Raw genomic sequence first — 16,339 nt, forward strand, 5'->3', positions numbered from 1 at the left:
GACTCGGATGCCAGCACAGTAGGTGCTTTATCAGCTAGGCCTTGTCAATGTGAACCCTGCTGGCATGGGCAGTGGGTGAATGGCTGGCTTGGGGAGGCTAGCCCTCCAGCCCCGCCCCTTCTGCCCAAGACCCCACCCTTTCCATACCCACTGGAACCCAGCCCCAATTGTGGCTGCTGGTCCCTGCCCCACACCCCCAGTCGCCCCCCCCCCATTGTGGCCTCTGGTCTTTGCCCAAGGCTAGCGCACCCTCCCCTGCCCCTCCCGAGCCAGGCACCCGTGAGCCCCAGTCCCCCCCAACCCTGGACCACCAGGTGGCCCCAGCCTTCCCGGCCTAGCCCACGGCTGTCCCACCCAAAGTCCCCTGCAGCACTGAACCCCCTGCTCCGCCCCAGGCCCTGCCCCCACACAACCCCTTCATCCAACTCTCACCCCGTCCCTCCTCTTCCTGCCTCTACCCCCCCACCCCACCCCACCCACCCCTTCCCAAAAGCCCCCACCCCCACCCTGCCTCTTCCTGCCCAGTTCTGCCTCTCTCCTGAGCATGCCCTGTCCCCGCTCCTCCCCCTACCTCCCAGTGCCTCCTGCATGCTGGAAAACAGCTGATCGTGGTGGGTGGGAGGCGCGGGGGAGGAGGTAGGGGGAGGAGTTGATTAGCAGGGCAGCGAGCAGGCGGGAGGCGCTGGGGTAGGAGAGGAGGAGCTGGCTGCCAGTGGGTGCTGAGCACCCACTCATTTTTTCCCCATGTGTGCTCCGGCCCTGGAGTACCCATAGAGTCGGCACCTATGGCTATAGGAGAAGGGGGCCCAGCCCCCAGGACACAGGTGATAGTGTCCCAGTGAGAGTTTCCAATGTGACAGCAGAAGCCCAAGTCATGTACCAGGGCATGGTGTTTGGTACGTCCCCCCAGAGGTGACTGTGTACCCAGAGGTGATGACCGAAGTACCAGCAGTGCTGCAAGGCTCGGAGAAAAGAGGGAATCACCGTGACAGACTGAACATGGGACTGAAACACACGTGGGAGAGAGAAGCTCTTGGGCAGGAGCTAGGGATGATGATGAGGAATCTGTTACCTGGGAAATGGTAGGCAGCCTGGAACCTGTTGGGAAATTACCTTGATTTCTTCTCCTCTTGGGACGATGACCTGGCATGCACAGGGTTGACAGAGCACTGGCCCGAGACTAGAGATGTGTGATCTGTGACACTGGAACCATTGTGGATCCCCTTCCGCCACATGGCAGAGTTACGCAAATAGCTGCAAGAAATGGTAGGGAGAGGCCCTGTTTGTGTTGAATGACGTTACCATGAGGGATGCATATCCCTTTCCTAGGACTGACAACACTCTAGACTTGTGGGGAAAGTCCTGCTTATTCTCCTTTCTGGACTTGACCAGCGGCTACTGGCAAGTAGAAGTGGAGGTGCACTCCAATGATGGACTGAAGTTGGCATTAACACCATAAGAAAATAAGAAAGGCCATATGGGTTGAGACCAAAAGTCCATCTAGCCCTGTATCCTGTCTTCCGACAGTGTCCAATGCTTCAGAGGGAATGAACAGAACAGGCAATCATCAAGTGATCCATCCCCTGTACTCCCTGCCCAGCTTCTGGCAAACAGAGGCTAGGGACACCATCCCTGTCCATCCTGGCTAATTGCCATTTATGCACCTATCCTCCATGAACTAATCTAGTTCTTTTTTTAACCCTGTTATAGTCTTGGCTTTCACAACATCCTCTGGCAAGGAGTTGAACGGGTTGACAGTGTGTTGTGTGAAGAAATACTTCCTGTTGTTTGTTTTAAACCTGCTGCCCATTAATTTCATTTGGTCACCCACTTGTTCTTGTGTTATGAGGAGGAGTAAATAACACTTCCTTATTTACTTTCTCCACACCAGTCATGATTTTACAGACTTCTATCATATCCTCATATCTCTTTTCCAAGCTGAAAAGTCTCAGCGTTATTAATCTCTCCTCATATGGGAGATATTCCGTACCCCTAATAAATTATGTTGCCCTTTTCTGAACCTTTTCCAGTTCTAATATATTTTTTTTGAGATGAGGTGACCAGATCTCCATGTAGTATTCAAGATGTGGGCGTACCATGGATTTACATACAGGCAATATGATATTTTCTTTCTTATTATCTATCCCATTATTAATGATTCCCATCATTCTGTTTGCTTTTTTGACGGCCACTGCACATTGAGTGGATGTTTTCAGTGAACTATCCACAGTGACTCCCAGATCTCTTTCTAGGGTGGCAACAGCTAATTTAGACCCCATCATTGTATATGTATAGTTAGGATTATGTTTTCCAATGTGCATTACTTTGCATCTATCAACACAGAATTTCATCCACCATTTTGTTTCCTAGTCACCCAGTTTTGTGAGATCCCCTTGTAGCTCTTCGCAGTCTGCCTGGGACTTAACTATCTAGAGTACTTTTGTATCATCTGCAAACTTCACCACCTCTCTGGTTGCCCCCTTATCTAGATCATTTATGAATATGTTGAATAGGACTTGTCCCAGTACAGATCCCTGGGGGACACCACTATTTTCCTGTCTCCCTTCTGAAAACTGTCCATTTATACCTACCCTTTGTTTCCTAGCTTTAGGTACTTACTTTTCCATGACAGGGCCTTCTCTCTTATCCCATGACAGCTTACTTTGCTTAATAGCCTTTGGTGAGGGACCTTGTCAAAGGCTTTCTGAAAATCTAAGTGCACTATATCCACTGGATCCCCCTTTTCTACATGCTTGTTGACCCCTCAGTGAGTTCTCTTATATTGGTGAGGCATGTTGACTCTTCCCCAACAAATCATGTTCATCTCTGTGTCTGATAATTCTGTTCTTTACTATAGTTTCAACCAGTTTGCCCAGTACTGAAGTCAGGCTTACCGGCCTGTAATTGCTAGTATCTCCTCTTGGGCCTTTTACAAAAATTGGCATTGCATTAGCTATCCTCCAGACATCTGGTACGGAAGCTGATTTAAATTACAAGTTATATATCAGAGTTAGTAGTTCTGCAATTTCACATTCATGTACCTTCAGAACTCTTGGGTGAATACTATCTGTTCTCGGTCCTGATCCAAAACCTCCTCTATTGACACCTCAATCTGGGACAGTAGCTCAGATTTGTCACCTAAGAAGAATGGTTCAGGTTTGGAAATCTACCTCACATCCTCAGCCGTGAAGACCAATGTATAGAATTCATTTAGTTTCTTCTCAATGGCCTTATCGTCCTTGAGTGCTCCATCAACCTCAGCCTGCACCAGCCCCACAAGAGATCCTCTTCCTGGACACGACAGTGCTAATAAGTGATGGTCACATAAACACCATCCTATACCGGAAATCTACTGACCGCTATACGTACCTACATGCCTCCAGGTTCCATCCAGACCACATCACACGATCCATTGTCTACAGCCAAGCTCTAAGATACAACTGCATTTTCTCCAGTCCCTCAGACAGAGACAAACACTTACAGGATCTCTATAAAGCGTTCTTAAAACTACAATATCCACCTGCTGAAGTGAAGAAACAGATTGACAGAGCCGGAAGAGTACCCAGAAGTCACCTACTACAGGACAGGCCCAACAAAGAAAGTAACAGAACGCCACTAGCTGTCAGCTTCAGCCCCCAACTAAAACCTCTCCAGCACATCATCAAGAATCTACAACCTATCCTGAAGGACAATCCCTCACTCTCACAGACCTTGGGAGACAGGCCAGTCCTTGCTTACAGACAGCCCCCCAACCTGAAGCAAATACTCACCAGCAACTACACACCACACAACAAAAACACTAACCCAGGAACCAATCCCTGCAACAAACCCCGGTGCCAACTCTGTCCACATATCAATTCAAGGGACACCATCCTAGGACCTAATCACCTCTGCCACACCATCAGGGGCTCGTTCACCTGCACATCTACCAATGTGATATATGCCATCATGTGCCAGCAATGCCCCTCTGCCATGTACATTGGCCAAACCGGACAGTCTCTATGGAAACGAATAAATGGACACAAATCAGACGTCAAGAATTATAACATTCAAAAACCAGTCGGAGAACACTTCAACCTCCCTGGACACCCAATTACAGACCTAAAAGTCACAATTCTTCAACAAAAAAATTTCAGAAACAGACTCCAATGAGAAACTGCAGAACTGGAATTAATTTGCAAACTACACACCATCAAATTATGCTTGAATAAAGACTGGGAGTGGATGGGTCATTACACAAACTAAAAACTATTTCCCCATGCTAATTTCCCCCCTACTGTTACTCACACCTTCTTGTCAACTGTTTGAAATGGGCCATCCTGATTATCACTACAAAAGTTTTTTTCTCCTGCTGATAATACCCCACCTTAATTGATTAGTCTCGTTAGAGTTGGTATGGCAACCCCCATCTTTTCATGTTCTCTGTATATATATATATATATATATCTTGTCCTACTGTATTTTCCACTCCATGCTTCCGATGAAGTGGGTTTTAGCCCACAAAAGCTTATGCCCAAATAAATTTGTTAGTCTCTAAGGTGCCACAAGTATTTTCTATTTTCCTCACTAAGATTTAACGTCCACTTTTTAAAGGATGCCTTTTTGCCTCTCGCTGCTTCTTTTACTTTGTTGCTTAGCCACAGTGGCACTTTTTTGATCCTTTTACTATGTTTTTTAATTTGGGGTATACATTTAAGTTGAGCCACTATGCATGGAACTAGCCTGAGCCACTCACCCAAGCCCTACCACCATGCTCACCTGAGACACCCCCCTGTGGGGCTGGACTCAGGACACCTCCACCCCCCATGCAGGGGATGGCCTGAGCCGCCTGACATCACATCTTGCCTGAGCCCCGGTCTGCGGGCTGGTGTTGCTGCTTGCTCACTCCCCCATGTTCCTCCAACCCCACGTGGGCTGGTGGGGAAATGAGCAGTTGGGAAGAGGAAATGGGACAAATTTCCAGTTTAGGAAGAAAAATCAGGAGAGTGGGACAGAGCTTTAAAAGGGACTGTCCTGGCCAAACTGGGACATGTGGTCACCCTAGCATGGGGAAACCTTTGCCCTCACTCCTCTCCCTCCTTCCTTACATAAGAACGGCCAGACTGGGTCAGACCAAAGGTCCATCTAGCCCAGTATCCTGTCTTCCTACATTGGCCAGTACCAGGTGCCCCAGAGGGAATGAACAGAACAGGTAATCAGCAAGTGATAAATTCCCTGTCGCCCATTTCCAGCTTCTGCCAAACAGAGGCTAGGGACACCATCCCTGCCCATCCTGGCTAATTGCCATTGACGGACCTATCCTCCATGAACTTATGTAGTTGTTGTTTGAACCCTGTTATAGTCTTGGCCTTCACAACATCCCGTGGCAAAGAGTTACACAAGTTGACTGTGTATTGTGTGAAGAAATACTTCCTTTTGTTTATTAAGTACACCAGAAGGAGGAAGCCTGCTAAACAACCAGTGGGGCGTCTGGACGATCGAGATAAAAAAGGAGCACTTAAAGATGATAAAGTCATTGCTTCAGTCTTCATGGCTGAGGATGTTAGGGAGATTCCCAAACCTGAGCCGTCCTTTTTAGGTGACAAATCTGAGGAATTGTCACAGATTGAAGTGTCATTAGAGGAGGTTTTGGAATTAATTGATAAACTTAACGTAAGAAGTCACCGGGACCAGATGGCATTCACCCAAGATTTCTGAAAGAACTCAAATGTGAAATTGCAGAACTATTAACTATGGTTTGTAACCTGTCCTTTAAATCGGCTTCTGTACCCAATGACTGGAAGATAACTAATGTAATACCAATATTTAAAAAAGACTTTAGAGGTGATCCCGGCAATTACAGACCGGTAAGTCTAACATCAGTACCGGGCAAATTATTTGAAACAATAGTAAAGAATAAAATTGTCAGACACATAGAAGAACATAAATTGTTGAGCAAAAGTCAACATGGTTTCTGTAAAGGGAAATCACGTCTTACTAATCTATTAGAGTTCTTTGAAGGGGTCAACAAACATGTGGACAAGGGGGATCCAGTGGACATAGTGTATTGGATTTCCAGAAAGCCTTTGGCAAGGTCCCTTACCAAAGGCTCTTACGTAAATTAAGTTGTCATGGGATAAGAGGGAAGATCCTTTCATGGACTGAGAACTGGTTAAAAGAGAGGGAACAAAAGGGTAGGAATAATGGTAAATTTTCAGAATGGAGAGGGGTAACTGCTGGTATTCCCCAAGGGTCAGTCCTAGGACCAATCCTAGTCAACTTATTCATAAATGATCTGGAGAAAGGGGTAAACAGTGAGGTGGCAAAGTTTGCAGATGATACGAAACTGCTCAAGATAGTTAAGACCAAAGCAGACTGTGAAGAACTTCAAAAAGATCTCACAAAACTAAGTGATTGGGCAACAAAATGGCATACAGATTTGGTCTCCTCATCTCAAAAAAGATATACTGGCATTAGAAAAGGTTCAGAGAAGGACAACTAAAATGCTTAGGGGTTTGGATCGGGTCCCATATGAGGAGAGATTAAAGAGGCTAGGACTTTTCAGCTTGGAAAAGAGGAGAGTAAGGGGGGATATGCTAGAGGTATATAAAATCATGAGTGGTGTGGATAAAGTGAATAAGGAAAAGTTATTTACTTATTCCCATAATATAAGAACTAGGAGCCACCAAATGAAATTAATGGGCAGCAGGTTTAAAACAAATAAAAGGAATTTCTTCTTCACACAGCGCAGAGTCAACCTGGGAAACTCCTTGCCTGAAGAGGTTGTGAAGATTAGAACTATAACAAGGTTTAAAAGAGACCTGGATAAATTCATGGAAGTTAAGTCCATTAATGGCTATTAGCCAGGATGGGTAAGGAATGGTGTCCCTAGCCTCTGTTTGTCAGAGCGTGGAGATGGATGGCAGGAGAGAGATCACTTGATCATTACCTGTAGGATCACTCTCTCTGGGGCACCTGGCACTGGCCACTGTCGGTAGTCAGGATACTGGGCTGGATGGACCTTTGGTCTGACCCAGTACGGCCGTTCTTATATTCTTATGTTTTAAACCTGCTGCCTATTAATTTTATTGGGTGACTCCTAGTTCTTGTGTTATGAGAAGGAGTAAATAACACTTCCTTATCTACTTTCTCCACACCAGTCATGAGTTTATAAACCTCTCTCATATCCCCTCTTAGCCGTCTCTTTTCCAAGCTGAAAAGTCCCAGTCTTATTAATCTCTCCTCATACGGAAGCCATTCCATGCCCCTAAACATTTTTGTTGACCTTTTCTGAACCTTTTCCAATTCCAATATATCTTCTTTCGAGATGGGGTGACGATCTCAGCTGAATTCTTTGCTGGATCTGCAAAGCAGGGACTGCACACCCCCTCGGCCCTTTCCCCACTGCACTGCCCCTTCCCCTGGCCAGTAGGGGAAAGGGCCTGGCCCAGGAAGTGGCTGGGCAGTGGGAGCCGCAGGGCAGGAGGGAGCTGCAGAGAAGCCCCAGGAACTGTGGGCAGAGCTGCATTTGGAACAGGCTGGGAGTGCGACATCAGTGCTGGGTGCAGGTTCCTGAGGGACTTATCAGGGAGCAGCAGCAGCTGGGCAGGGAGCCAGGGCACAGAGACACTGACTGAGCCTGGCCAAGTTCCTGTTTGCTGGACTAGAGACTGGAGTGGCGAGGGCACCCCAGGCACTGAACCTGAAGAGCCCTGGCTGTCGTTGGGACTGCCCCAGGGACTCAGACAGGAACCGGCCTGCAACCACTGCATCTCACTCTGCACTGTAACCGTTTCACCCTCTGTCCCTAGGGTCTCTGCAGCCTTTCCGGTCAGCTCTAGTAAAAATGTTTCCCTCAGCCATGTATCTGAGTGGTTACTGGGACCCAGCAGGCATGGGCGGTGTGTAATGAAGGCAAGGAAAGGCATTGCCTTCCCAAATAGCCAGGGGTGGCCCCGTTCACCCTGCTCATCCCAGGCTAGACCCCCTCCTACCTGCATAGAGCCTGCTGGGGCTGGTGTCGCCCAGCGCTCGGGGGGCTCTGGGGTTGGGACCGTACTGAGACGTGCTCCGGGGGGGGGATCGAGGCGGCTTGGCGGGGTGCTGCGGCTGGTGGCTCGGCTGGGGGGTTGGTGGCTGCAGGGGGTTTTGGGTGGGGCAGCCGTGGGTTGACCCGGAGGAAGCCAGTGGCTATGCGTGTAGCATCTATGAGGCTAGTTCTAGCTCCACACCAATCCTGCAGAGAGGGGGTCTTTTCCATGCTTTCAGTCTCTCTTTACAGCGAGCTGTCCGGATCTCTCTCCCAGCTGTGTGACTCCCAAACTGGACTCTGCCCAGTAAATCCCACATCATAGTCCAGGAATGCTTTGGTGTCCAGGTGCCAAAGGGCACACCCCAAATCACTGACAGATTCTCCCTTTCCTTGTCTGCTTGATTCCACTCAGGATCCAATCCAGAGGTCGCCGTGGGGCACCCCTGACAGAGGCATGTTCCCTGTGGTACCATGTGTCCGTCCTTCAAAAACCTCCTGGACTTTGTCTTGGAGCGGCAGGCCAAGGAAATCCAGCTTGGCGGCCTCACCCGAGCCATTTACTTGGACAACTCACACAGACAGATTGCTTCAGCCGGCCCAGCCCTGGCCATCCCCAATATGAGCTCCGGGCATGAAGCCAAGTGGCCACATCTCTCCACCTGCACTGCCCTATTTCTGCTCTCGGAGCTCAGGGGAACACTTTGATTGTCAGGGTTGGTCATTTCCACCCACCAAGCAGCCCTCGCACCTGTGGTTCCTGCCCCTTAAGCCTTGCCAGTCAAATCTACCAGCCGGCATCCCACCTTGGACACCAGTGTAATTACTGTGGTTCCCCAAGTACATCAGACCCCTAGGGCACTGGTAGCGTACCACGTTACCACGACTCGGATGCCAGCACAGTAGGTGCTTTATCAGCTAGGCCTTGTCGATGCAAGCCCTGCTGGCACGGGCGGTGGGTGAATGGCTGGCTTGGGGAGGCTAGCCCTCCAGCCCCGCCCCTTCTGCCCAAGACCCCACCCTTTCCATACCCACTGGAACCCAGTCCCAATTGTGGCTGCTGGTCCCTGCCCCACACCCCCAGTTGCCCCCCCATTGTGGCCTCTGGTCCTTGCCCAAGGCTAACGCACCGTCCCCTGCCCCACCCGAGCCAGGCACCCGTGCAGCCCCAGCTCCCACCCAACCCTGGACCACTGGGTGGCCCCAGCCTTCCCGGCCTAGCCCACGGCTGCCCCAGCCAAAGACCCCTGCAGTGCTGAACCCCCTGCTCCACCCCAGGCCCTGCCCCCACACAACCCCTTCATCCAACTCTCACCCCGTCCCTCCTCTTCCTGCCTCTACCCCCCACCCCACCCCACCCACCCCTTCCCCAAAGCCCCCACCCCCACCCTGCCTCTTCCTGCCCAGTTCTGCCTCTCTCCTGAGCATGCCCTGTCCCCGCTCCTCCCCGTACCTCCCAGTGCCTCCTGTATGCTGGGGAACAGCGGATCGTGGTGGGTGGGAGGCGCGGGGGAGGAGGTAGGGGGAGGAGTTGATTAGCAGGGCAGCGAGTAAGTGGGAGGCGCTGGGGTAGGAGAGGAGGAGCTGGCTGCCAGTGGGTGCTGAGCACCCACTCATTTTTTCCCCATGTGTGCTCCGGCCCTGGAGTACCCATAGAGTCGGCACATATGACTATAGGAGAAGAGGGCCCAGGACACAGGTGATAGTGTCCCAGTGAAAGTTTCCAATGTGACAGCAGAAGCCCAAGTCATGTACCAGGGCATGGTGTTTGGTACGTCCCCCCAGAGGTGACTGTGTACCCAGAGGTGATGACCGAAGTACCAGCAGTGCTGCAAGGCTCGGAGAAAAGAGGGATTCACCGTGACAGACTGAACATGGGACTGAAACACACGTGGGAGAGAAAAGCTCTTGGGCAGGAGCTGGGGCTGCGGAGGAGGAATCTGTTACCTGGAAACGGCAGGCAGCCTGGAACCTGTTGGGAAATTACCTTGATGTCCTCTTCTCTTCGGACCATGACCTGAGGAGCACAGGGTTCACAGAGCACTGGTTCAAGACTGGAGATGAGTGATCTGTGGCACTGGAACCATGGTGGATCCCCTTCTGCCACATGACAGAGTTACGCAAACAACTGAAACAAATGGTAGGGAGAGACCCTGTTTGTGTTGAATGACATTACCATGAGGGATGCATATCCCTTTCCTAGGACTGACAACACTCTAGACTTGTGGGGAAAGTCCTGCTTATTCTCCTTTCTGGACTTGACCAGTGGCTACTGGCAAGTAGAAGTGGAGGTGCACTCCAATGATGGACTGAAGTTGGCATTCAACACCGTAAGAATATAAGAACAGCGATATGGGTTGAGACCAAAAGTCCATCTAGCCCTGTATCCTGTCTTCCGACAGTGGCCAATGCTTCAGAGGGAATGAACAGAACAGGTAATCATCAAGTGATACATGCCCTGTCCCGCCTGCCCAGCTTCTGGGAAACAGAGGCTAGGGACACCATCCCTGCCCATCCTGGCTAATAGCCTTTGATGGACCTATCCTCTATGAACTTATCTAGTTCTTGTTTGAACCCTGTTATAGTTTTGGCCTTCACAACATCCTCTGGCAAAGAGTTCCACAAGTTGACTGTGCATTGTGTGAAGAAATACTTCCTTTTGTTTGTTTTAAACCTGCTGCCCAATAATTTCATCTGCTGATCCCCTAGTTCTTGTGTTATGAGAAGGAATAAATAACACTTCTTTATGTACTTTCTCCACACTAGTCATGATTTTATAGACCTCTATCATATCCCCATATCTCCTTTCCAAGATGAAAGTCCCAGTGTTATTAATCTCTCCTCATATGGCAGCTATTCAATACCCTTAATAATTTTTGTTGCCCTTTTCTGAACCATTTCCAATTCTAATATATCTTTTTTGATATGGGGTGACCAGATCTGCATGCAGTATTCAAGATGTGGGCATACCATGGATTTACATAGAGGAAATATGATATTTTTGTCTTCTTATCTATCTCTTTCTTAATGATTCCCATCATTCTGTTTGCTTTTTTGATGGCCGCTGCACATTGACTGAATGTTTTCAGTGAACTATCCACAATGACTCCAAGATCTCTTTCTAGAATGGCAACAGCTAATTTAGACCCCATCATTGTATATGTATAGTTCGGATTATGTTTTCCAATGTTCATTACTTTGCATCTATCAACACAGAATTTCATCCGCCATTTTGTTTCCTAGTCACCCAGTTTGTGAGATCCCTTTGGAGCTCTTCACAGTCTACCTGGGACTTAACTATCTAGAGTCCTTTTGTATCATCTGCAAACTTCACCACCTTTCTGGTTGCCTCCTTATCCAGATCATTTATGAAAATGTTGAATAGGATGGGTCCCAGTTCAGATCCCTGGGGGACACCACTATTTTCCTGTCTCCCTTCTGAAAACTGACCATTTATACCTACCCTTCGTTTCCTATCTTTTAAGCAGTTACTTTTCCATGACAGGGCCTTCTCTCTTATCCCATGACAGCTTACTTTGCTTAAGAGCCTTTGGTGAGGGACCTTGTCAAAGGCTTTCTGAAAATCTAAGTGCACTATATCCACTGGATCCCCCTTGTCTACATGCTTGTTGACCCCTTCAATGAGTTCTCTTAGATTGGTGAGGCATGATTTCCCTTTACAAAAACCATGTTGACTCTTCCCCAACAAAGCGTGTTCATCTATGTGTCTTATAATTCTATTCTTTACTATAGTTTCATCCAGTTTGCCCAGTACTGAAGTCAGGCTTACCAGCCTGTAATTGTTAGTATCACCTCTTGGGCCTTTTAAAAAAAAATGGCATCACTTTAGCGATCCTCCTGTCATCTGGTACAGAAGCTGATTTAAATTATAGGTTATATATCACAGTTAGTAGAATTTCACATTCATGTTCCTTTAGAACTCTTGGGTGAATACCATCTGTTCCCGGTCCTGGTCCAAAACCTCTTGTATTGACACCTCAATCTGGGACAGTTCCTCAGATTTGTCACCTAAAAAGAATGGCTCTGGTTTGGAAATCTACTTCACATCCTCAGCCATGAAGACTGATGTAAAGAATTAATTTAGTTTCTTCGCAATGGCCTTATCATTCTTGAGTGCTTCTTTAGCATCTATCATCCAGTGGCCCAACTGGTTGTTTATTCCTGCTTCTGATCTACTTAATTTTTTTTTTATTTTACTTTTTATGTCTTTGGCTAGCTGTTCTTCAAATTTTTTCCTTCCTAATTATATTTTTACACTTCACTTGCCAGAGTTTGTCTTTTCTATTTTCCTCAATAAGATTTAACTTCCACTTTTTAAAGGATGCCTTTTTGCCTCTCGCTGCTTCTTTTACTTTGTTGCTTAGCCACGGTGGCACTTTTTTGATCCTTTTACTATGTTTTTTAATTTGGGGTATACATTCAAGTTGAGCCTCTATTAAAGTGTCTTTAAAATTTTCCATGCAGCTTACAGGGATTTCAATTTTGACATTGTACCTTTCAATTTCTGTTTAACTAACTTTCTCATTTTTGTGCAGTTCCCCTTTCTGAAATTAAATGTTACTGTGGTGTTTTCCCTGCCACAGGGATATTACATCTAATCATATTATGGTCACTATTTCCAAGTGGTCCAGCTATATTCACCTCTTGGACCAGATCCTGTGCTCCACTTAGGACTAAATCAAGAATTGCCTCTGCTCTTGTGGGTTCCAGGACTAGCTTCTCCAAGAAGCAGTCATTTAAGATATCAAGAAACTTTCTCTCTGCATCTCTTCCTGAGGTGATATGTACCCAGTCAGTATAGGAAGAGTTGAAATCCCACATTATTATTGAGTTTTTCATTTTTATAGCCTTTCTAACATCCCTGAGAATTTCACAGTCACTATCACCATCCTGGTCAGGTGGTCGGTAATATATCTCTACCGCAATATTTTTATTATTAGAACATGGAATTACTATCCATAGAGATTCTATGGTTCAGTTTGGTTCATTTAAGATTTTTACTTCATTTTATTCTATGCTTTCTTTCATATATTGTGCCACTTCACCAGCAGAACGACTTGTTCTGTCCTTTTGATATATATTGTACCCTGGTATTACTGTGTCCCATCGATTATCCTCATTCCACCAAGTTTCTGTGATGCCTGTTACATGGATATCCTAATTTAATACGAGGCACTCTAGTTCACCCATCTTATTATTTAGACTTCTAGCATTTGTATATAAGCACTTTAAAATTGTCGCTTTTTAGCTGTCTGCCATTAAATGATGTAATTGAATGGGTCTTGTTTTCATTTGACTTTTTCTTATCGGATCCTACCCATATTTTATCATCTTCCATCCTCTCCTCCTTACTCAAACATAGAGAATCTCCATTAACAGATCCTCCACTTAGGGATGTCTCTGTCCGAACCACATGCTCCTCTGCACCTGTCTACTTTACCCCAGCCCTTAGGTAAAAATCTGCTCTACAACCTTTTAAATTTTATGAGCCAGCAAACAGAGCCTTTTAAAATTTCCTGTCGTGCCTTTTGGATTCTGTAGTACCCCATGAATGTTTCAAAGGCTGACGGATGTTGTGCTGGCAGACCCATGGAAAACATCTTGCCTGGTGTATGTTGATGGCACCGTTGTCATTGGGAGGCTGTTTATGGAGCACTTGCAGAAGCTGGGAGCTGTGCTGGAGAGGCTATGCCAAGCCAACTTAAAGGTGAAATCAGCAAGATGCAATTTTTCCTATGACACAGTAAATTACCTGAGACGTGTGATCTCAGGGGACGGAGCAGGATTGGGGCTCAGTTGCAAGCCAGCATGTTTGCAGGCTGCCTGATGTAACAGTAACTGGGGGGAGGGGGCTCAAGATGACACGGTGGGGCCATTGATCTCAGGCACAACCCAAATCCTACTCTCAGCAGCTTTCTGAAAATGTTGTGTAATGTTCCACTGGGTATTGTTTGTGCATGTGAGAAAGACTAGATGGAGTGCAGGCAAGAGACAGAGAGATTCAGGGGCATAGCAAGGAGCCTGCAAGCACAGTGTGGCCCCAAGGAGGCCAGACAATCAAGGTTCAGAGACCCTAAGGGGAGAACAGGGGATCTGAACCACAAAGAATAAGCAACTCAACTGGCTGCCTCCAAAACTGAGAATGTAGCTGTGGAAGTTGAGGTTGAGAAAGTTGTGACAGTAATGAACCCCCCCTTCCAACAGAATGGGCAGAGACTGTCACAGCCATCAAGTTCTGCAGAAATAATAGACACCCCTTAAGTTAGGAGCAGACTGAAAGGAAATCAAAGGAGAGAAAAGCCCTGAAGAGATCTGGGTAGATATAAAATTCTTGTGTGTTGGTGATGGGAAACTGTCCTGATAGAAGGGCCCGGCACATATGTAAATAGCTAAGTTTGTATGCTCTGTAATCTGTAAAATTGTTCCTTTTCTCTCTGTCTGGGATAGGGTGTTGGGTGCCACCATGCGAGGCCTCCTCAGGAGGATGAGCCAAACCAGAGGTGGTCGTGGGTGTTATGAACATGATGTGTGAATGCGCCCTTCTCTTAAGATAGTTGTTGGATAGTCAAGGGGCACCACTAACACAAGTCTAAACAGAGTTGGCCTAGAAACTAACACCATGTGGGGGAGGGTTCCACTGGATGTTGTGACCACCTGAGTGTGGGTGTGTGAAAAAGACAAGCTGGGCTGCAAAGAAGAACAGAGATAGACTCAGAGCCAGAGACAAAACGCAGGAAAACCGAGCTGTGATTTGTGTGGTGGGTGTATGGCCCTGGAAGAAGCTCGAGAGAGAGAGAGTTTTTGGGTCTGGTGTCGGCTAAAGAGGATTGGGGCTGTAAGGTAAGAAACTATTCTTTTGTTTCTGGTTTCTCCTGCATTTGGAGAAGCGGGACTTTGGGCTTTCTTTGTAAATAAACAAGATTGCATCAAAGACAATACAAGAAAATACCTCATTTTCTGCACCCAACTGGGACATCCCGGGGCCTTGAACTCTGACTATCCACTTGGGTGACAAAGGGGCAACAGTATTGAGTGAATGTTCTCTGTCTAGAAACCAAATCCTGCCGTGGATAAGGAGTCTGGGCTGTGAATGAAAACCGGGAGTTATTTAAGAAGGGTTATTAGATGTCCTGTGTAAGGAGTATGGTGCTCAGCCCTGCTGCAATCACAGCCAACAGGAATTCTGTCTGCCTTCAGGTTCCAGGATTTGGCCCCTCAGACGATACGGGACAGGGTCTTTATTTTTGCTGTTTTTTCCCACTTGATATTATTTTAAAACAATGAATAAATATATAACACCTTCTAAATAGTGACCAAGGAACACACCAAAGGAGGGTTTCTTACCTACTGCTGCTAGGGGCCTCAGTGGCCTTGAACGTCTCCATCTTGTGGTGGTAGAGTTCCTTTAGCAAAGTCTTCTGTAGCTGTGGAGAATCGTATTTCTGAAATTCCCAACTCGACACAAGGAAAACCTGTGGGGAGCTCATTCCTATTCTGGACAGGTTGTTGACGCAGACATTTCTGATTTTCTCCAGGATTCTCTCTTCATTGGTGCTCCCTTTGCTTTCCTCATTATACAGGTCCAAGTCCACTTTGGAGCGTACAAAGAAAAACTTCTTTCCCATCTTCTGGATCTCCCGAGCTAGCTTGGTGTGGCAGAATCTGCTTCTTTCTGAAGCGATAATGATGAAGACATCATAGCGGCTGAACTTCACTTGTTTCAGATAAGCGTCTGGCTGAAAATCTGGGGTCCCAATCGCTGGCAGGTCCCAAACAATCATCATGGGACACATAAGATGCCAATATGGTACTGGTTCTTTGGTCATTTCCGCCACACGGGTCTCAGCAGCGCCTTTGTCTTCATTTCCCAGGCCCCGGATGGCATTGACCAAAGATGATTTTCCAGATCCCGACTCCCCCGTGACGGCGATATTGAAATCAATGCCTGACAAATTCTTGAATGTCTGCACCACAGAAGCTGCTTCTAAGAAGTTTCCTGCTTTGATAGCAGCCTCGATCTGTTTAGTTTGTTCCACAGACATACCAGGAAGAGTATTTCTGTATTCTGTATATAGGTCACCACCGGTAGGTTTGAGATCAGCCATCTCCCTGGGAAAAGAGAAGGTCACAGTTAATTTTGTTTCCCTCACAGGATCCGCCAGCACATTGTAAGCTGGAGACCAGTATATAAATATCCCAGACATATAACTCATCATACACAAACCTGCAAAGCTGCAAGGAGAGGAGCTTTGGTCAAAGATTGAAATAACTAAAATAACTGGCAGAGATTTAGGAATTTTCTGGACTGCC

The 16,339-nt window shown here is 47.2% G+C and overlaps 1 protein-coding gene across 1 annotated transcript in view; it reads right to left on the reverse strand.

The window, feature by feature from the left end:
- Positions 1–16,071, reverse strand: part of LOC112125490 (interferon-inducible GTPase 5-like) — a 30,176-nt gene extending 14,105 nt beyond the window's left edge. Inside the window, exon 1 of the mRNA XM_024223891.2 lies at positions 15,374–16,071. Within this exon, the coding sequence (XP_024079659.1) occupies positions 15,374–16,071 (698 nt within the window). The remainder of the gene's footprint in view (positions 1–15,373) is intronic.
- Between the last annotated feature and the right edge of the window lie 268 nt (positions 16,072–16,339).

This window comes from Terrapene carolina, unplaced genomic scaffold (assembly GCF_002925995.2).
Source record: "Terrapene carolina triunguis isolate 2854851 unplaced genomic scaffold, T_m_triunguis-2.0 Scaffold771, whole genome shotgun sequence".
Classification (NCBI taxonomy): Eukaryota; Metazoa; Chordata; order Testudines; family Emydidae; genus Terrapene; species Terrapene triunguis.